This window comes from Sapajus apella, unplaced genomic scaffold (assembly GCF_009761245.1).
Source record: "Sapajus apella isolate SASKATOON/1434 unplaced genomic scaffold, GSC_monkey_1.0 scaffold45, whole genome shotgun sequence".
Taxonomy (NCBI): Eukaryota; Metazoa; Chordata; class Mammalia; order Primates; family Cebidae; genus Sapajus; species Sapajus apella.
In genome coordinates, this window is record NW_022436985.1 from 7522810 (window position 1) to 7546026 (window position 23217).

At 32.7% G+C, this 23217-nt stretch overlaps 1 protein-coding gene across 4 annotated transcripts in view; it reads right to left on the minus strand.

Annotated features, from left to right (window-relative positions):
* Nucleotides 1–23217, minus strand: part of CCSER1 (coiled-coil serine rich protein 1) — a 1343925-nt gene that overhangs the window by 1107624 nt on the left and 213084 nt on the right. For all 4 annotated transcript variants that reach the window (XM_032239846.1, XM_032239847.1, XM_032239848.1 and 1 more), the window contains exon 4: nt 5963–6056. In XM_032239846.1, the coding sequence (XP_032095737.1) occupies nt 5963–6056 (94 nt within the window). The remainder of the gene's footprint in view (nt 1–5962; nt 6057–23217) is intronic.

The following is a 23217-nucleotide window of genomic DNA, read 5'->3' on the forward strand; positions in this document are numbered from 1 at the left end:
ATTTTTGTATAAGGTGAAAGATGAGGATCCAGTTTCATTCTTCTACATGTGTCCTGCCAATTATACCAGAACCATTTGATGAATAGAGTGTCCTTTCCCCACTTTATGCTTTTGTTTGCTTTGTCAAAGATTAGTTAGCTATAAGTATTTGGCTTTATTTCTGGATTCTCCATTCTGTTTCACTGGTGTAGTTGCCGATTTTTATACCAGTACCATGCTGTCTTGGTGACTATGGCCTTACAGTTTGAAGTTGGGTAATGTGCCTCCAGATTTGTTGGTTTAGTCTTGCTTTGGCTATATGGGCTCTTTTTTGGTCCCATATGAATTTTAGGTTGTTTTTTCTCTTTCTAGTTCTGCAACGAATGGTGGTGGTATTTTGATGGGAACTGAACTGAATTTGTAGACTGCTTTTGGCAGTATGGTCATTTTCACAATTATGGTTCTACCCATCCACAAGCATGGGATGTGTGTCCATTTGTTTGTCGTTGATGATTTCTTTCAGCAGTGTTTTGTAGTTTTCTTTATAAAGGTCTTTCACATCCTTGGTTAGGCACATTCCTAAGTATTTTATTTATTTTATTTTATTTGCAGCTTTTGTGAAGAGGGTTGACTTCTTTATTTGACTCTCAGGTTGGTCACTGTTGGTGTATTGCAGGGCTACTGATTTGTGTACGTTAATTTGGTATCATGAAACTTTGTTGAATCCATTTTCTAGGAACTTTTTGGATGAGTCTTCAGGGTTTTCTAGGTTTATGATCATGTCATCAGCAAACAGAAAGGGTTTGACTTCCTCTTTACTGATTTGCATGCTCTTTATTTCCTTCTCTTGTTTGATTGCTCTGGCTAGGACTTCCAGTACCATTTTGAATAGTAGTAGTGAAAATGAACATCTATGTCTTGTTCCAGCTCTCAGGAAGAATGCTTTCAACTTTTCCCCATTTAATGTAATCTGTGTGTTTGTCATAGACAGCTTTTATTACTTTAAGATATGTCCCTTCTATTCCAATTTTGCCAAGGATATTAATCATTAATCATAAAGAGATGCTGAATTTTGTGAAAGGCTTTTTCTCCTTCTATTGAGATGACCCTGTGATATGTGGTTTTAATTCTGTTTATGTGGCATGTTACTTTTATTGACTTACATCTGTTAAACCATCCCTGTACCCCTGGTATGAAATGCACTTGATCATGGTGGATTACCTTTTTGATATGCTGCTGGATTCAGTTTGCTAGTATTTTGTAGGGAATTTTTGCATCTATGTTCATCAGGGATACTGGTCTGTAGTTTTCTGTTTTTGTTATGTCTTTGACTGGTTTTGGTATTAGGGTGATACTGGCTTCACAGAATAATTTAGGGAGAATTCTCTCCCTATCTTTCAGAATAGTGTCAGCAGGATTGGGACCAATTCTTCTTTGAATGTCTGATAGAATTCCGCTGTGAATCCATCTGGTCCGGAAGTTTTTTTGTTGACAATTTTTTTATTATCATTTCAAGCTCGCTGCTTATTATTGTTCTGTTCAGAGATTCTGTATCTTCCTGGTTTAATCTAGGAGGATCACATATTTCCAGGAAGTTATGCATCTCCACGAGTTTATGTGCATAAAAGTGTTCATAGTAGCTTTGAATAATATCTTGTATTTCAGTGTTATCAGTTGTAATATCTCCCGTTTTGTTTCTAATTGAGATTATTTGGATCTTTTCTCTTCTTTTCTTGATTAGTCTCACTAATGGTCTATATTTTTTTTTCAAAGAACAAGCTTTTAGTTTTATTTATCTTTTGTATTTTTGTTGTTGTTGTTGTTTCAATTTCATTTAGTTCTGCTCTGAATTTCATTATTTCCCTTCTTCTGCTGGGTTTGTGTTTGGTTTGTTCTTGTTTCTCCAGTTCCCTGAGGTGTGACCTGAGATTGTCTATTTGTGCCCTTTCAGAATTTTTGATGTAGGCATTTAATTCTATGAAATTTCCTCTTAGCACTGCTTTTATTTTATCCCAGAGGTTTTGATAGGTTATTTTACTATTATTCAGTTCAAAAAATTTTTTAAGTTCCATCTTGATGTCATTGTTCACCCAATGATCGTTCAAAAGCAGGTTATTTAATTTCCATGTATTTGCATGGTTTTGAAGGTTCCTTTTGGAATTGATTTTCAATTTTATTCCACTATGGTCTGAGAAAATACTTGATATAATTTTGATGTTCTTATATTTAATGAAACTTGTTTTGTGGCCTATCATATGATCTATCTTGGAGAATGTTCCATGTGCTGAGGAATACAATCTATATGCTGTAGTTTTTAGGTAGAATGTTCTGTAAATATCTGTTAAGTTCATTTGTTCTAGGATATGGTTTAAGTACATTGTTTCTTTGCTGACTTTCTCTCTTGATGATCTGTCTAATGCTGTCAGTGGAGTACTGAAGTCCCTCACCTTTACTGTGTTGCCATCTATCTCATTTCTTAGGTCCAGTAGTAACTGCTTTCTAAATTTGGGAGCTCCAGTGTTTGGTGCATATATATACTGAATTGTAATATTTCCTGTTGGACTACTTCTTTTATCCTTATATAATATCTCTCTTTGTTTTTTTTTTTAACTGCCGTTGCTTTAATGTTTGTTTTGTCTGATAGAATAATAGCTACTCCTGCTCACTTTTGTTGTCCATTTGCATGGAATAACGTTTTCTACCCCTTACCTTAAGTTTATGTGATTCCTTATGTGTTAGGCAAGTCTCCTGAAAACAGAACAAACTTGGGTAGTGAATCCTTATCCATTCTGCATGTCTGTCTCTTTTCAGTGGAGCATTTAGGCTAGTTACATTCAATGTTAGTATTGAGATGTGAGGTACTATTCTATTCATCATGCTGTTTGTTGCCTGCATATGTTTTTCTCTTTTTCATTTTGTTATTGCTATATAGGTTCTGTGACATTTATGCTTTAAGAAGGTTCTCTTTTGGTATATTTTGAAATTTTGTTTCAGGATTTAGAGATCCTTTTGGCAGTTCCTGTAGTTCTTTCTCAGCTAAACTATATAAACATACATTTGCTGCTTTTCAAAAACCACATCTAAAATGAAATAGGTTTTCAAAAGACATCTTACTAAGTGACACTAAACAATCCAAAGTAACTCTAAGTAATATTTTATCTATTAGAATGGCACTTAAAACATACATGCTAAGACTATGTATCTTGTGAACAATTTATATAACTCAGTTGATTCATCAAGTACCCTGGTTTGTGCTTTAGCTAAGCAACCTACACCTTAAAGTAGACTCAGCAGATTCGTTGGAAATATTATGTCATTTTTGTTTAAAATAAATTAATGAATTACACAGTATTATTACTTTGTAAAGGAGAGATTAAAGTTTAAAAATGTTAATTTTTATCCCCAAGTAAACACAGTTAAGTAAGTCTTTAAATAGTTAAATCATTGTTTTCTCTTCATCATGGTTGACTACCCTATACAACTGAGACTGCTACATTAACTGTAGTGTTTTCTAATTGTTGCTTTATTTTTTACTATGAAAATATTCAAAAATATACAAAACAGATAGAGTAGTATAATTAATTCATGTACTTTTCACCCCATGCAACTATTGCCCAGCTTTGATAATTTTTAAGAATTAGTCTACTTTGTTTCTTCTATTCCCTTACTCATACTTGTTGGTAAAGCAAATCCCAGATACAATATTGGAACCACCACACATATCTCTATAAAAAGTTTTCCTGAAAAAACAAAACAAAATACCATTACAACACCCAATAAAATTTGCTATAATTCTGCAATAACAGTCAATCCTCTAATTTCTCTGATTAACCCAGAAATAACTTTATAGGAAGAGTTTATAAAGTTCAAATAAGTATACCAACAAGAATGTCAATTGCATTTGCCTCTTTTAACCCACAACTCCCACTCCTCCTAGTATATCATGCTATTTATCTTTTGAAGAAACCGGACCATTTATCTTGAAGAATATCCAAATCCTATATTTGGTTGCCCACAATCTTTTCATGACATTTAACATTTTCTCTCCACCCAATCCAATAATTCCTGTAAAATCAAAGTTTGAAGTATTTGAATGGATTATTTCTTCTGGGAGGGGGAAAGGAAGGAGGGGCAAGGACAAGAAAATTTCACAGGTTGTCCTATTGTACTTCAGTCAGCATTGCATCAAGAGGGGCAAAGTATATAGTTATTACTTTTTGTGATATTAGGGGATTGATCGGTGGGTTTGGTTTTGGTATTCACCATCTAATGCAACCTAGAAAAGTTCTCTATCAACAATACATCCTTACAATCAGCTGTGGGTGGTGGCTCAAACTTGTAATCTCTGCACTTTGGGAGACTGAGGCAAATGGATCTCTTGAGCATAAGAGTTCAAGACCAGTCTGGGCAACATGGTGAAACCCTGTCTCTACTAAAAATACAAAAATTAGTCAGACATGGTAGCATGCTGGGACCTGTAATTCCAGCTACTTGGGAGGCCGAGATGGGAGAATCACTTGAGCCCAGGAGGCAGAGGTTCTGGTGAGCTAAGATCGTGCCACTGCACTCCAGAATGGGCAACAGAGCCAGACCTTATCTCAAAACCAAACCAAACAATATGTCCTTACAATAATGCCACAGCAGATTAGGATATGTTCCTCATTCTTTTTAATGACTGTTTGGTATACCATTGTATATTCAATAAGTGTCCTATTGATGGGCATTTCAGGTGCTTCCAATATTTTTTCATCATAAATATTTTGCAGTAAATAGTTATATGTATGTATTATTTTGTCTTTTGCTAGTATCATAGAATTAGATATCTAGAAGTTAAGTTGTTGTGTCTAAGTTGTAAAAGCCATCTGCATAAAAGTCTGAAAGTCTACATTTTTAGAAGGATATCTGTCAAAAAAAATCCCAATAAATTTTTATTCTCAATTGATATTCATCTAAAAAAATTTAAATGCAGTTTCTTTTTTGATATTAGCCTAAAATAGAGTATAAGAAAATACCAACATTGTTATTGCCTTCTTTTGACAATTGCTATTATCTATTATCCAAATATACTACATAAATGAAAATTCATCATAAAGTTTTACAACTAAAAATAACTACAGAGGTTATGTCTAATTTCCAAAAGTTAAAAATGAAGACATTACCATATAAGAGATTAATTTTCTTAAATGTATGCAGTAGGTCTTAAGGTTCTAAAGCTTTAGTTTAATGCTATGTCCACTTGAAAATGACTTGCTTAAAGGCATTATTAACAACAAAAAAGTAAGTGTAGAAGTTTACCTTTGCTGTTAAATATCTAAATTTGAATGAACAACCAATAATTTCTATAGCCTACTTTAACGAGAGTAATTCTGGAATTTGGAGATATGACATTTTATGCTTTAATATAAATTTAAACTATTATAAATATATCAGCCTCCCTCAAGTCATTCATCACAAACTTACTTACCTCCACTATAATTCTATGTGTGTGTATATGTTTATGAGTATGTGTTTTTTACTGCCACTGGTAATTATTACTTTTGAGGTCAATCTTATTGTAATTAACCTATGTAGGAAGTGGCTAAGATTTGGAACGGAAAATCTTAGATCCACAAAACTTCCATTTGGTCATATAAATAAATAAAAAGTGAGATTATAATTATTGTTTTCTTCCACAAAACAGAAGAAAACATTAACCTGTTTGTTAAGTATTTAACTAGAATATTTTCTATTTTGGAAAGTTTTTTTAGTTTTTTTTAAATTCATAGTTATCTTTCAAGTGGATTTATATTTCCATAAAAGACTTTAAAATCATGTAAGCCAACAAAATCATCTTTCCATGGTACCTACCGTGTTCTTTGCATATAGATTATAAAAACTGAGGCCTGAAAAGACTGAAGGGAGCCTTAACAGTGTTTAGACTGTCAGTGAAAGCTAAAAACCAGGATAGGAGTTGTATGATATTATGTATCTCTTTAACACTTACCAGAAGGGTGAAGATTCTGTTCCTCTAAAAATTCAAGATCAAGCATTAGATCATCTTCATCTAGTTCGCAAGATCCCAAATTATTCAAAACATCCTGAAGAAAAACAAAATCAACAATTAGAAACCAAAACACCGAGTAACTGAGGAAACACTCACATGCGGATGCCATGAAGTAACAATAACTTCAAAATCAGAATGATAAGTTCTAACTAAATCCCAGAAATTATTTGACACCTATGGACTTTAAAATTACCAGTCCAATAAAAAATTCCAAGACTTATTCTAAATATTATTAACTTGTCCAATTATCTGCACATTCATTTTTTCCTTTTTGTTGATAGTATGTAAGTTATAATTAAATGGAGGTACATATGGACAGATATGAAATATATTAGAAATCAGGAAATGATTTGTTAATATGAGAAGTACAGTCAAGTGTTTATATGAATAAAAGCATCTTCAGTGATATTAAAAAAGGAATTTTCTCATTGCAAATACGCAAAAAACATAAAAATGTTTTTCAAGTACATAGAAGCCTGTGAAATGAAACTTCAGTTACTTTTTCTAATATTTATATTTCAAGCATAGGTAACATTCTTCTAACACATTTAATGAACTGTTTTTCAAACAACTTTTGTTTATGGTGACAACTGTGAAATATTAATTTAGACCATGCTTGGAAGTGAAAAATTGGCTACCATTTTCCAATTATTTGTTTTACATTAGGAGGAATGGGCAGGAAAACAATCTATATTAATTCAATTAAAATTAATTATTGGCTTGCATTATACCATAATATATCAGAGCTGAGATTATGTCTCCTATTTTATTTTCAAGAGGATAAACAGCAAAATAAACTAGAAGGCTACACTGAGAAGTCTTGAGAAGACATGGTAATGTGCTGAGGTGCAGAGGCAGGAACTGCTGAGAAAGGAATAAAGTCCTTATTTGTATATTTGTCTATATAAATAGGTGATAAATGTATTAAGAAAAGTAAGAACTTACATTTAGAGACTAACAATGAAATGACAAATGTACAAAAAAATAGAACATCAAAGACATAAAAAAAAAAAAAACAGACTAAACACTAAATGATGCCACACCATCTCAGTTCACTTTTCAGCTAATTTGAATGCTACCATAATTTGTAACTAAGTATTCATTAAGGAAAGCTAATGACATTTTCAAATGGACAATGAACACTTTAGTTCTTGGGATTAAAAGTAAGGACACTGGGACTTTTAAATAAACCACTTTTACTTAAATAATTCAAATTAAACATTATTAAACTTTAAAATATGTCATATGTGTGATCCATGAATACTGCACATACAGTGGTTTGAAAGATAGTAAGTATATCCAAATCTAAGTGCTTCTTTCTCCAAATAAAGGTCATGAATAATTTAAACTATAAAGAATAGCACTTGCTTATTGGAAGCTCTGTTCCATACAGTGTTGGCGATAGTTCAATGATTAAGTTACTTACCTATATACATTAAAAATATGAGAAAATATAGGCAACAAAAGATATGCTGTCATACTAAAACTGCAAAACAGAAGATTAAAATAACGACAACAAAACTTAATTGAAGTTGTGGAAAAGTGAGAGTTTTTATAAAGGAGATTTTTGTGAAAACACTGATAAGAGTGTTTATCAAACTATCCAAATGAGAGAGTCTTAATCAGGTAGTCAATAATATATTAGTCAAAAATACATGTTATAGTGAAAGCATACTAATTTAACCAATTTCAAATTGGGGTAAGTAATTTTCCACTTGGATTTTGAATTCATTGGATTTAACTGTATCCTTCCAAAATATATGAAATATCCTAACCACCAACACCTTGGAATATGGCTGCATTTGGAGACAGAGCCCTTAAAGACAGTATAAAGGTTGAACAAGGTCATATGGGTGGGCACTGCAATGGGACTGGCATTCTTATAAGAAGGAGAGATTAGGACACAGACAGCACACAGAGAGAGTGATGAAGACACAGAGATGTGAAGAACCGTGTGAATTCACAGAGGGTAGGAAGATAGGCCATTTGCAAGCCAAGGAGAGAGACCTCAGGATAAACCAAACTTGCCATCACCTTGATTTTGGACTTCCAGCTTCCAGAACTGTGAGAAAATAAATTTCTGTTGTTTAAGCCACCCAGTCTGTAGTGTTTTGTCATGGCAGCCCTGGCAAACTAATACAACCAACAAGACTTAGAAAGCAATGAAGAACAGAACAAAGGAAATAAATGAATGCCTGGCATAGGACTGTCATTTTTTTATTACACCAAATGAGGATATCTTAGGCACTGTAAACTTCTAGAACAAGGTTTTCACAGCATTTCTCCTTTTTAATTGGAACCACCATACCCAATCATCCTAGCTATAAAGGGAGCTACCAGATTTGTACATGAGCCAAACTCCTCCTTGGTGAATGATCCAAGATGGACATCTTAACCAAATTTGGCGACCAAAGCCCCATCTCAGAAATGAAAAAAAGTCTCTGTTTGGTGATAGATACTGAAAGCTGCAAAACACTGTCATCATAGGGGCTATGGATTTCATTGTGTAGCCAAGACCAGAATAAGCCTACTTTAAAAAAATTTTTAAATGTCATCTTGTTCCTGTTTCCAGTAATTCCTGAGATCCAGAGGCATACATGATGTTTTCAAGGTAGGTTGTTCAACCCGGTGTTGAATTTTGACAATTAATGCATTCACCCATAGTTTGAAATAAAATTTTAAAAGACTTTATTTTTTAACAAGGAAATATTAAAATCTCTGCCACTGCTATTCTAACATTTCATATTAGACAGCAACACCAATAGAATGAACTAAATTTGGAAAATTTACTACATTGTTCCAATTTTATTCTCCTTTTGGAGGTGACACTTGACACTCGGACTAGCAGGGTTCCATTTGCCACGGGTCTAGATTAATTCCTTCCTAAATCTACTTATTCTAAATTGCCTTGCTTTGATATTGTGCTTACAAAGCAACTTTCTTGTCAGTGTAGAGTAGAATCTTTGAAGCTGGTGAAACCTCGTAATGAAAGGAGAGTAGATGCAGCAACACGATATGTTACAGAAAATAATCAATGTTAAATTCATAAATCTAAAACAGTCTTTTCCAGGTCTCTCCCTGAAAGGCACCAACAGCAGCAACAGTCCTTTTGCTGACAGCCAGTACTGATATTGGTCAATCCTAGAGGCTGGATACTTGCTGCCATATATCTATTAATAAATAATGTTAATAAAAATCAAGGTCTTTTACTTATTAGAGAAAGGGAAAAAAAGAAAGAAAAGAAGAAAGACAAAACAGAAAGTTTCTGGAACAATCCTTTTGTTGCCAAGAAAACAAAGTTCACCTAAAAAAAATAGTGGCTGTCTGGAAAGGCTAGATAAGGAAAACAACTTTGATGCCTTCTTGCTAGGTAATCTGACAATATGAGCATAAAAAGAAAAGTAATCAGTAAGGCTAAATAGAATAATTTGAGACTATTGAAGGTTAGCTTTTTTCTAGAAAAGAAAAAATGAAGGATATTAAAAAATACAAATTGGGTAGAAGATCTTTAATTTATATTGGTTTCAAGGTTAATATATCTGTATTTTATTTTCCTTTTTTTTCTATTTTTTTTATTATACTTAACACGCGCAGAACGTGCAGGTTTGTTATATAGCTATACATGTGCCATGGTGGTTTGCTGCATCCATCATCCTGTCATCTACATTATGTATTTCTCCTAATGCTATGCCTCCCCTATACACCCACCAGCTGCTATCCTTCCCCTAGCCGCCCCCCCCCCCCCCCACAGGCCCTGGTGTATGATGTTCCCCTTCTGTGTTTTCATGTCCATGTGTCCATGTGTTCTTATTGTCCAACACCCACTTATGAGTGAGAACATGCGGCATTTGGTTTTCTATTCTTGTGTCAGTTTTTCTTATTATATGTATGTTTATAAAATGTAGTCAGGTCTTTCTTTCTGACTGTATAATCAGGGATCTGTAAGTAAACCAGTAGTACCAAAAGTAGTTCAGTACTAGGAATAGTAAAAACTGTCTAGCACCAACGGTCACATGTAGGAATCAGATTTAATAAAAAAAAAAAGAAATGCAGCAATTAATTAACACTAATGATGACGCCCAAATATAAGAGGGTGCAATTATGCATTTCAGACATTTGATAAATGAGCAGAATGTGTAAGCAGAGTGTTATCTAAGCAAAAATAATTTTCTCATTTCCTCGTAGACAAAAATACTAGATAGCCCTACATAATAAATAAATAATCAGGAGAATCCATCATGGATTTTTTTTTTTTTTTTTATTTAATTTTTTTCTTAAGTGGGACTCTTGCTCTGTTGCCCAGGCTAGAGGGCAGTGGTGCAATCTCGGCTCACTGCAAAATCTGTCTCCTCCCACCCCAGGTTTAAGCAATTCTCCTGCCTCAGCCTCCAAAGTAGCTGGGATTACAGGCACACACCACCATGCCTGGTTTATTTTTTTTGTAGAGATAGGGTTTCAATATGTTGGCCAGGCTGGTCTCAAACTTCTGACCTCATGATCCACCTGCCTGGGCCTCCCAAAGTGCTGGGATTACAGGTGTGAAATTTTTAATAATATTAACATAGCAGGCCTACAAATTATAATAACAAGAAAAGTGTTAAATAAGACAAGCAAATGGGATTTAAAAAGAAAATCATTTTGTGAGAGGACATCTATATTACACAAAATTAAAAGATGGACTTGAACTTAAAATAAAAAGCATAAAAGCACATAGCTAGTAGAGTTTAATTGTAAAAGAAGAGTTCAACGTTTTGCCAGTATCTTGGGTTTGAAGCTTCGCTGAATATACAGCAAATTCCAATCACTTGCCCTCAAAATCATCTAGTGGACAAGTCAGAATTTTAACGTTTAAGAGATGGCTTTCTTGTAGGTCTAGTTTGGTTAAAGCCTAGGAAGGTGAAAACATGGACTTGTCTTACATTTCTGAAATCCCAGGGAAATATAAATTCTACATCTGAAAAATGTGAAAACAAGAAAAAGATGAAAAGAAATGTAAATGCCCAGCATTAACACATTTATAACCAGTTTTAATGGAAGCATACTGATTTGCTTTTGGATCACTGTAATACGTACAATTTTCTCCATTAAAAGTAGCTAAAAGTAGGAAATTGTGTCATTTACAACGACATGGATGAACATGGAGGATATTATGTTAAGTCAAATAAATCAGGCACAGAAAACAAATACTACATGATCTTACCTGGGTGTGGAAATCTTAAACAGCCAAAGAAACTCAGAGAAGCAGAAAGTTGAATAGTGTTCACCAGAGGCTGAGGTGTGTGTGGAAAGGGGAGATCAAGGACAAAAGTACAAAGCTTCAGTTAGAAGTTCTGGAGATCTGTTGTACAACATGATGACTATTGTGAATAATAATTTGTTGTATACTTCATTGCTAAGAAAGTAAAATGTTTTCACCACAAAAATGATAAATATGTGAGGTGATGGTTATGCTATTTATCTAGGAAGATAAATATGATTTATTCTACAGTGCACACATGTATCAAAACGTCATGTTGTATACCATGAAACCACAGAATAGAATTTTCATTTCTCAATTCATAACATGAAATGTCATAGAATAATAAAAAAAAATGATACATGTATAAAAGAAATGAAATTAAAGCTGTTAAAGCATTTAAGATAATTTGTTATATTACACTGGGTATTTTAATTACACATTAGAAAGAATTTACTTATATAAAGTTTAAACCAATATTTAAAAGTCATCAAAAATGTTACATAATACATGTTCTAATTAATTGGTATGTGAGATTTATGTAGCTATTTTTTGAAAAGTTTATTGTTTAACTCTAAGGAAATGCTAATTATTAACAAAAGTCATAAGATTAGTAAATTGCATACTAAACCAAACACAATGTTATGAAGTATTCTCCAAGCAGACATTTACAAATCTTTTAGCCATACTGACTACTCATGTAATCCCCCAAACGACTTGATATCAAGAGCCATTAAGACAAAACTGAATAATTATTAGTGAAATAATTAAAAAATAATTTTCAAAGCTCTAGAGATATGAAAATGAATGTAAAAGGTCTCGTGTCTTTCGTCAAAGATCTCACAGAAAACTATATTCTAGTAAAAAAACACCAATGCCCTTCATAAATACATCAAATATTATTTATAAATCAGACTCGTATGTTTTTCCAGTGTGAATCAGTTCTCCAGATCATGGTTCCCATTGGCTAAAATAATAAAATTGGATTTATGAAGCTACAAAATTGAAAGAAAAAAAAAAAAAAAACTCTGATCACTCCTTTAAGATGTAATCATTCAGCTGGGCATAGCGGCTCACATCTGTAATTCCAATACTTTGGGAGGCTGAGGGACAAGGATTACTTAAAGCCAGGAATTTACGACCAGCCTGGGAAAACTAGCAAAACCCACTCTCTGCAGAATTTTTTTTTTTAATTAGCCAGGTATGGTGGTGCATGCCTAGAGTCCAGCTATTCAGGAGGCTGAGGCAAGAGAACTGCTTGACTGCAGGACTTGGAGGCTGCAGGGAGTCACGACTGCACCACTGCACCCCAGTATCGGCAATGGAGCAAGGTCCTGTCTCGAAAAAAAAAAAAAAGGGAAGGTATAACAATTCTATAAAGCCTGTTCCCAAACAACCTATTAGTCTCATATATCACTTTATTAACATTATTAAATTACTAAAACAGTCATTAATTGTGGCTTACAGAAGCTATTAATCACATATCTATACTATTACATTTTAGTCAAATAACTATCAAAACGGGCCTAAAATATCTAAGGGCAGTATTTGACATGCTGGTTTGGACTTCAGTAGTTGTTTATTTTATATTTACTTGACACAGTATAACTGCTGTAATAATTATGTGGTCTAAATGTGGAGAGGATTATTCAAATTAATAAGACGTTTACAGTCTAGTCAGCATTCTTCTAGTTCTGCTACCTTATGATTAGGTGCTAAGATATACATTTCCTTCTCCATTTTTTAATCATAGGATTCTACAAATTGACTCACAGGAAAACACTATTTTATTATTTTAAAAAGTGTGACATAGTTATTGTCAATGACCCTCAGTCAAATGTCCTGTGTGAGTCTAAGCACACATTCTGAGACTTAGTTTACAATTAATTGTATTTGCCTTTTTACTTGAAGAAAAAAGAGACTAACTAGGAATGTGTCCTTAGGTAAATCACATTATCCCAGGAAGATAAATTATAAATTACAAAACAATGAGAGATGTACAAGTGACAAGATTTTATCATTGACACAGTCAAGAACAAGACTGAGCATATACAGTTTGACAAAGTAGAGCTGTATACATTACATATGCAGTGGAGAAGAGAAAACAATACACCAGTAATGTATATATTTTTAATACTGTAATTTCACTGTTATTTTTGAAAAGAGCAATTAACATGGCAACATTTTATAATTACTGCTCAGAAGATAGTTATTTAGTTTTGATTTCTGGATTGGGTTAAGAAAACATATTCAATCCTTATGATAGAATTGCTTTGAACTCTCAGCATAGCAGCTACAAAGTATTTCCACTTGTTCTTTGCTAAGTATTGATTTACCTTATGGTTTTGAGTAACACAGAATACATTTTTAACGAATATTTTCAAAAATGAGTATTTTCAAAACATACATTTTGCAAAATGTGTATGTTTTTCGATTTGTAGGGGGAAGTCCAAAAACATCATGTTATTCATTATTATAACATGATGCCATTATACATTTTTACAAAGCAGAATATTTGGTTTTTATTGCCGTGTATTTCCGGATTTAAATGTGAAATATTTAGCAAAATGAGATTCTGGAGGATACCCTCCCCAGAGTTGTTCATTCTTCCTCTTATACTGATAAAAGGTAAATTATTCCATTATTTTTTCCAGGTAGCACCGTATTAAAATACTAAAACTTAAAAGTTACGCTATGATAATTTACTGTTTAGAAAAAGTTAACTTTTATATGGATTCATACTTTATATGAATTTAAACGAGTATCCGAATTTATACAAAATTTAAAACTAAACTCAGAACATTTTCATTTTAATCTGTGCATGGGAGTAAAGTATATATAATTGTATTATTAAGTAATTTAAAAACTGATGCATATAAATATATCACTAAAGTAGAAAACTTCCTAATTCAAAGTTAAAATTTAATGACTGCTGTTGGTTTAAAAATTCATGTTTTTTATCATAATTGAAAATAGTAGAGAAGAAAAACAAAAATAATATATTTAGAGGTTATATTCTCATGAGAAAGCAGAACCAATGTCACAGACACCATGTCCTTGATTCTAAACCTAACTATGTGAGTTTGTATCACTGTCAATAAAGCAATATTTAAATATTCTTTATCTAACAGTCTTAACTCCATGGAAAGCAATAAAATACCTCAATTACACAGTAGTTCTTTGGTAGGTGATGAACATGGTAATGGGGAAATTAACCTAAGAATTTAAAAAATATTTTAAACTTTCACAATTTAAAAAAATCTGGGAACAGTCATTATTTCAAACCTTCTTTCTTCTTTGTGTACTAGAGGAATTGAATATTTCAGTAATGAAGTGTACTTCATTACCACCTAATCTGTGTTTCTGTCAACTTCTGCCAAACACTTCTAGTTTCTCAACTCTCATTTATAATTTTTTCTACACACTACTCATTATTCATTTGTAAAATACAAATTAAAACCACAATTACATACAATCTCCCTCTAGTTAAAATGGCTATAATTATTGTTGTTGTTTTTTGCATTTTATATTTTTTATTTTATGAGAACACAGTGGAAATATATATAGAGAGAGCACATGAGATATTTCTATACAGACCTAAAATGTGAAATGTGTAATAATCACATCAGGGTAAATGGGGTACCCATCACCTCAAACATTTATCATTTATTTGTGTTAAAAGCAGAAGGGCTACTATTAAAAAGTCAAAAAACAAGAGATGCTTGCAAGGCTGCTGAGAAAAAAGAACACTTGTACATTGTTGATGGGAATGCAAATTAGTTCAGCCACTGTGGAAAGTAGTTTAGAGATTTCTCAGAGAACTTAAAACGGAACTACCACTCAACTCAGCAAACCCATTACTGGTATACATCCAAAAGAAAATAAATTATTCTACCAAAAAGATACATACACTTGTATCTATGTTAATTGCAGCACTATTCACAATAGCAAAGACATGGAATAATTCCAGGAGCCCATCAGTGGTGGACTGGATAAAGAAAATGTGGTGCATATACACTATGGAATACTACACAGCCATAAAAAAAAAAATCATGTCCTTTATAGCAACATGGATGGAGATGGAGGCCATTAACAATTAACTCAGGGACAGAAAACCAAATGCAGCATATATAAGTGGAAGATAAACATTGAGTAATCCTGGACACAAAGTTGGCAACAATAGACACTGGGGACCCCTTGGCATGTAGGAGATAAAGGGGAAGAAGGGTGAAAAAACTAACTACAGGGTACAATAGCTACCTGGGTGATGGGACTATCGCACCTCAAACCTCAGCATCATGATACCCTTGTAACAAACCTGCATATGTGCCCCTGAATATGTAATAAAAGTTGAAATTAAGAAATAAAAAATAAAGTTGTCGTTTGTATATATTCATTGCCTAACACACCTAAAGACATAAATGGTATGTGTCTACAGAATACTAAAATAGTAAATTCCTTGTCACTCAATCTCCTTCCTACATTATCTCTACCTTTGTAAAATTGATTCCTATAAACTTTAGCCAAACTTACTGTGCTCTAAAAACGCCATTTGAATTTCTTTCATTGCACCTTTACTGAGTGTATCCCCTTGCCTCAACTGCCTGTGAACACAGGTAATATATCTATATTTTATTATATGACAGATTTTTTTACATATAATAGGTGCTAAAAATGCCTCATGATGCTGATATACAAGATAAAAAACTTTTCTCCAAAAAAAATTGCCTTTTGGGGAGGATTACTTAAGGCCAGGAGTTGGAGACCAGCCTGAGCAACATAGCAAGACTGCATCTCTATAATTTTTTTAATTTAAAAAAAAATGAAAAATACTGTCTTTATGTTCCGCATGTGCTGGCCTCATGGAACAGAGACAGCATTTGCTGTGTCCATAAGTAGAAGATATTTGCAAATGGATAAATATGGACTATTCATTGTACCTCCTGCCAGAAAAGTCTGGAGAAAAATAATTGTCTCACTCTTTGTGCTCCATCTGATCAGTTCTTGTGGTTTCAGGATCTCTAGTGTTGTATCATTATAATGTAACGAAACTAATATCTCACCACCTAACAATATCACGTTATGATGTTACTAAATGATAATAATATCTTATTTAATTACATGGAAATGAGATATCATGTTGCCAAACTATTTCGATAAAGAACAACAGTTTCCTTTAGAGAGCATCACTTTTTTAAACTTTGGTTATTTTGATGAAAATACATTATCCAGAAAAAACACTCATATGTAATACAGAGAAATGTTTAAAGACATTTACTTGCTATAGCCCTATACTTGCTTAGTTGTCTTAGCATTTCCGAGTCATGCTTGGTTTTTTCCCTAAAGTTATCATGTCAGCCTCACGGGAAATGTTTATTCTTCACAATTATCACATTATAATAATAATTGTGAAGAATAAACATTCATTATAATTCTGAAAATTGTATGAGTTTTCCATCACATTATCTCATTATATGCTGGAGTTTGCCAAAGAGAACCTAATATGTAAACTTATTAAGCCACTGACTATAATGTTAATCATAATGCAAAATTAATACCTTCTTGTTAAAAATAGTTGTAGTTTTTAAAAAGTGGACATGTTGGGGCATGGATATTTGTCCTGTAATTAAGATATAACTTTTATTCTAGGCCTATCTTTGAATATACAATACTATGAAATTAACATTTTACTAATTTATAAGTTAATATTTATCATAATATTTTTAAATAAGCATCAAATGCACTCAAGTGATACTTATTATGTCAATCTTGTGCCAAAAAACACAGTATGTGGTGAGAGACGCAAAGTAATGAGATTGATATACCTGATTTCTAACTCTGACCCAGCCACTAAAGCAACTTGTGAAATGAAGCAAATCATAAAGTTCTTCATGCTCTTCCATAAAATGAAATAGTAGAATAGGTATTATCTGCAAGCAATTCAATTCTAAAATGTTAAAATTATAATACAACCAACATCTTCTCTCTCATGATGATATACTAGCCAGAGTTAGCCAAACTCTGAGTCTGAATGCACAGTCCACAAAACTGTCCTTCCTTTTGACACCAACAACAAGATTAGAGAATTCACAAAACCACTTTCTAGTGCAATCATTCACTGAAAGAACTCACGGAACTCAGTGAAAGCTATTACAATTTTGGTTATGGTTTATTATGAGGGAAGGATACAAATCAAAAATTAGCCAAAGGAAGAACGCATAGGGTAGAAACTGGAAGGATTCAAATGTAAAGCTTCTGTTGTACCCAGGACCCGTTACCCTCCTGGAATTGATGTTTGGCAACATAGATGGAGTACGGCCAAAAAGGGAAGCTTGCCTGAGCTATAGTGCCCAGAGTTTCTCATGGGGCTTTTACTCAGCTCATTGACTGGTTGATTGATTGCCTACATGGTTAATCTCACCCTCCAAGTTGACTGCTACTGCATAACCTAAAGCCACCATCCTAAATCATATGACTGGTCTTTCATGTTTAGTCACCCTCTACTCTAAGATTATCAGGTGTGGCCAGCCTCCATTCTAACCAAAGACATTGGTATCAGGTGTGACACAGATTACCACTCAGAAGCCCAGGGCAAAGGGCAAACCTCTTTTATGGCAAGGTCAACTTCTGCATTATATATACACTATACTTCCATAGGCTCTACATGGATTTGATCTAATTAAGCCTTATTTAAATTATTTAAGCCTAAGTACAAAAAAGAAATGTGTTATTTTCTATTTTGTCATATTCCAAAGTCATATCTGCAGGTAAGGAGAATCACAGAGATATTTTTTAATCAATACTTATTTTTAACAAAAAATATATAAACAAATGTAAACAAACATTTTACTAAAGTAACATAATATTAAAACAACCAAAATATGTGTATATGTCTAGGTTAAAGCCTTCCTGGTTTTTCTTTAGATCTTTCCCCCAAATCTTCCATATTGAACTCATAATTCAGGTAATAAAAATTAACTTATTCCTTATCCATTAATACTTATTGAGAGCTTAACAACTAAAACAGTACTAAGTTCTGAACAATGAACAAGAGAGAAAAGTTTCCTAACCTAGACAATAAACAAATAAACAGATAATTTCAGCTACTGATAAATAATTTATATTTTTTTAAATTACCATGATCGTTTCAGGAAACAGCTACTTTACATTAGGTGAGCCGAGAATGTCTTTTTAAACATGTCATTTTGACTGAGTCAAGAATGATAAAAAGCAGCCATATGAAAATCACAAGAAAAAACATTCCCAAAAAAGGAAAGAGCAGGTGCAAATCATCTAAAGTGGGTGTGGATATTTTCTCCCATTCTGTATATTGTCTTTTTACACCATTGATTATTTCTTTTGCTGTGCAGAAGCTTTTTAGATTAATTTGGTTTTATTTATTTATTTTTATTGGCTTTTGGGGTTTTAGTCATAAATTATTTGCATAGGCCAATGTCGTGAAAAGTTTTTCCTATGTTTCCTTTTAGAATTTTTAGGATATTTTATGGGGTAGGGTATATATTTGTCTTTAATCCAGCTTGAATTTTCTTTATACGGTGAGTGATAGAGATCCAGTTTCATTCTTCTACATGTGGCCTTCCAATTTCCCAGCGCCATTTACGGAATAGGGTCCTTTCCTCAGTACGTTTTGGCCTATTTTGTAAAAGATCAGTTGCTTATAGATATTGGCTTTATTTCTAGATTCTCTGTTCTGTTCAATTTGTGTGTGTATCTACTTTATACCAGTGCCATGCTGTTTGAGCTACTACAGCCTTGTAAATTGAAGTCAGGTAATGTGATGCCTCCAGATTTGCTCCTTTTGCTTACAATTGCTTTGGCTATTCAGGCTCTTTTTGGTTCCATATGAATTTTAGGATTGTTTTTTCTAATTCTGTGAAAAAAGATAATGGTATTTTGATAGAAATTGCATTTAATCTGTAGATTTCTTTGGGTAGTATGCTCATTTTCACAATACTGATTCTTCTAATTCATGAGAATGGGATGTTTTTCCATTTGTTTGTGTTTTCTACAATTTGTTTCATCAGTGGTTTGGAGTTATTCTTGTAGAGATATTTCACGTTCTTGGTTAAATATATTATTAGCCATTAGGGAGAAAATCTTTACAATTGATACATCTGACAAAGGACTAACATAGAGATTCTAAAAGGAGCTCAAACAAATCAGCAAGAAAAAAGAAAAAACCCAATTAAAAAGTGGGCAAACAATATGAACAGACAATTTTCAAAAGAAGATACATAAATGGCAGACAAATGTATGAAAAAATGCTCAAAATAACTAACCACTGGGGAAATGCAAATTAAAACTACATCTCATATTTCATCTTACCCCAGTCAGAACATTTATTATTAAAAAGTAAAAAAGAAAAAAATTAGATGTTGATACAAATATGGTAAAAAAAAAAAAATAGAAGGAACACTTATATACTATTGATAGGAATGTAGATTAGTACAACCTGTATGAAAAACAGTATGAAGATTTCTCAAAGATCTAAAAGTAGATCTACCATCCCATCTAGCAATCCCGCTACTGGGTATTTACACAAAGAAAAATAAGTCATTATGTCAAAAAGACACCGGCACTTACATTTTTATCACACCACAATTCACAATTGCAAAGATATGGGATCAGCCTAAGTGTCCATCAACCAATGAGCAGATAAAGAAAATGTGTTATATATACCATGGAATACTACTCATCCATAAAAGGAATGAAATAATGCCTTTTGCAACAATTTGGATGGAAATGGACGCCATTATCCTAAGCGAGGTAATTCAGGAACAGAAAACCAATACAGCATATTCTCACTTATAATTTGGAGCTAAGCTATGGATATGTAGGGGTATACAGAGTGGCATAACAGACACTGGAGTCTCAAAAGGAGGAATGCTGCAATGAGGGAGGTGAAATATGAAGAATTATCTATTGGGTACAATGAACACTATTCAGGTGATGGGTGACCTAAAAGTCCAGACTTCTTCACTCTACAATTCATCCATGTAACCAAAAACCACCTGTACCTCTAAATCTATTGTAATAAAAATTAAAATGTAAAGTGTGTGTGAGCTTGGTTCATTAGTGGGACACGGAGAAGGCTTAGATGACTGGAACAGAAAGGAGAGGCTGCAAGAGAAAGTTACAGAGGAATGCAGGGTCTAGGTCTTATAATATCTTCCAGGGCAGTAAGAAGTTTAGAAATCACTAGAATGCAAGATACTTAGAGATTCACTTTAGCAAAATCACCTAACCTGTTCTGCTAAGAATGCATTGCAAGAAAAAATTTTCCAAATGGCACCTAACAGCCAGAAAGGAATACATTGTTTTAAGAATAAAAAACGAGGGTTAGAAAAATTAAACAGTTTGGCTGGGCATGGTAGTTCACACTTAATCCCAGAGTTGGGAGGTCAAGGAGGGAGGATTGTTGGAGCCCAGGAGATTGAGTGCAGCCTGGGCAACATAGCAAGACCCTATATCTATAAAGAAAAATTCAAAAAACTTAGCCAGGCATGGTGGCACAGGCTTGTAGTCCTAGCTACTCAGGATGCTTCTAATATCTAATAACTAATATCTCACTACCTAACAATATCACATTATGATGTTACTAAATGATAATAATATCTTATTTAATTACATGGAAATGAGATATTGTGTTGCCAAACTATTTCGATAAAGAACAACAGTTTCCTTTATAGAGCATCACTTTTTTAAACTTTGGTTATTTTGATGAAAATATATTATCCAGAAAAAACACTCATATGTAATACAGAGAAATGTTTAAAGACATTTACTTGCTATAGCCCTATACTTGCTTAGTTGTCTTAGCATTTCCGAGTCATGCTTGGTTTTTTCCCTAAAATTATGTCAGCCTCATGGGAAATGTTTATTCTTCATAATTATCACATTATAATAATAATTGTGAAGAATAAACATTCATTATAATTCTGAAAATTGTATGAGTTTTCCATCAAGTTATTATCTCATTATATGCTGGAGTTTGCCAAAGAGAATCTAATATGTAAACTTATTAAGCCACTGACCATAATGTTAATCATAAAGCTAGTCCTAGCTACTCAGTATTCTTCAGTGGCAGGACTGATTAAGCCCAGAACTTTACGGTTACAAAGACCTATGATTATGCCGCTGTCTTCAAGCCTGGGCAGCAAAACAAAATCCTGTCTTTAAAGAAAAAAGAAAAGAAAGAAAGAAAGAAAAATTATGCAGTTTGCTTACGACTATGACAAAAGAAAGTGGCCAAACCAAGATTTAAATATATGTTTTTGGTCTGAAGGATAAAACTTTCTCCACTAAGCTTCTGTGTGTGTTTGGCCATTGGTAATATCGCAGGTAATCTTCTCAAATACTAAGAGCCATTTCTTTTGAAGGCTGCTAGCATTTTTCTAGATGTTTGAATATAAGTGAGTTAACATAGTTTTGAAAGAGAAGTCTTGACTTCTTTCCTTATGAATTCCCAAACAGGTATGCTCTCATTTTTACTATTTTCTATGGAATCTCAATTATTTAAATTAACCTATTGGGTAGTGATATGTTTTGCTGTAAAGTAAGGGTAAAGTTGATTGCATTATTCATTATAATTTGTAATTCATTTTGCCAATCTGTAATTCCTTTTGCATTTAAATGATATTTTACTGTGCTGTTTCAAAAAAAATTTTAAGCCTAACCTTTCAGACTTTACTTGACATTTTCTTTCTTTTCCACAGTTGCAAATTTAGCCAAATTTCTTTTTTATTTACCCTTTCATCAAGGTCTTACTAATATTCTATGTCTTTTTTAAAGATACCTTCATTGGCTACGGTCAACATTAATTTCTTCCCACGTGAGCTCATATTATTCTTACTTGTATCATTCATTTGAAAGACACTATGGTGTCTTTACAGCTCCTACAACACCTAGAACAGCTTTGACTATACTGATAAATTAATTCAACTCACCCTTTACAGCTCCCACAACACCTAGAACAGCCTTGACTATATTGATAAATTAATTCAATTAATAATTATTTACTGTGGACTTATTATTTGTTAAGTACTGTGCAAGTAACACACTGTCTTGAGGTGTGTAATTTAATACTTAGCTATAAACTATTAAATAAAAATATTCTAATACATAAGATATAATATATTTTACTTAATGACAAATCTGTAGTTTTTAAAATAATTTTTGTATTTCATTCATTAAAAGTATCATATTGGAGTCATGTTAGAAAGCATTAGGTTTCCACTTACTGAAACATTTTTGTATTAACGTACTTTGTATTAAGGTACAGAGAAATACAACCTCACAGGCAGAAGTAGTACATCATAGGCAATTATGGAGTACTTTTGTTTCTCTTCTAAAATTAGAACTTCCCATCCATTTGAAAGACTACCTTTCTATTCCATTTTCTTGAAAAGAATTATACCTCAATTACTAAAATAAAATCATTACTCCATTATCTCAGAGAAAGGACAAACATTTCAGCAATATTAATATACAAACATGAGTAGTTTAGAAGTGCTTTATTATCAAGAGGAATTTCTTTAGTGTTTAAGTACCTACTAATCTGAAGGATTACTTTAAAACACATAATATTGACATATACTCTATAACAAATACAGTCAAACATAAATATATTCATAAATATCATAAACATCAATATTTCGTCTAAAACATAGAGAGCAAAAATATTAGGATAAAATAATAATTGTAGCAGATGAGAGTCAAGCTAGAATAGAAGTGGTTCATCTCTTTAGTTTGGTATGTTAGATAACTTACCTATTTGATATAAAGATTTTCATATGAATTCATCCCACTGATCAAATCATCTCAAACATTTTTATTTTATCCAAATCACTCACAAAATTAGAGAAAAAACTGAAATATTATATCCTGTCTACCATTAACATCAGTTTTTTTTACTATATCTAACGAGACTAAAGAATTC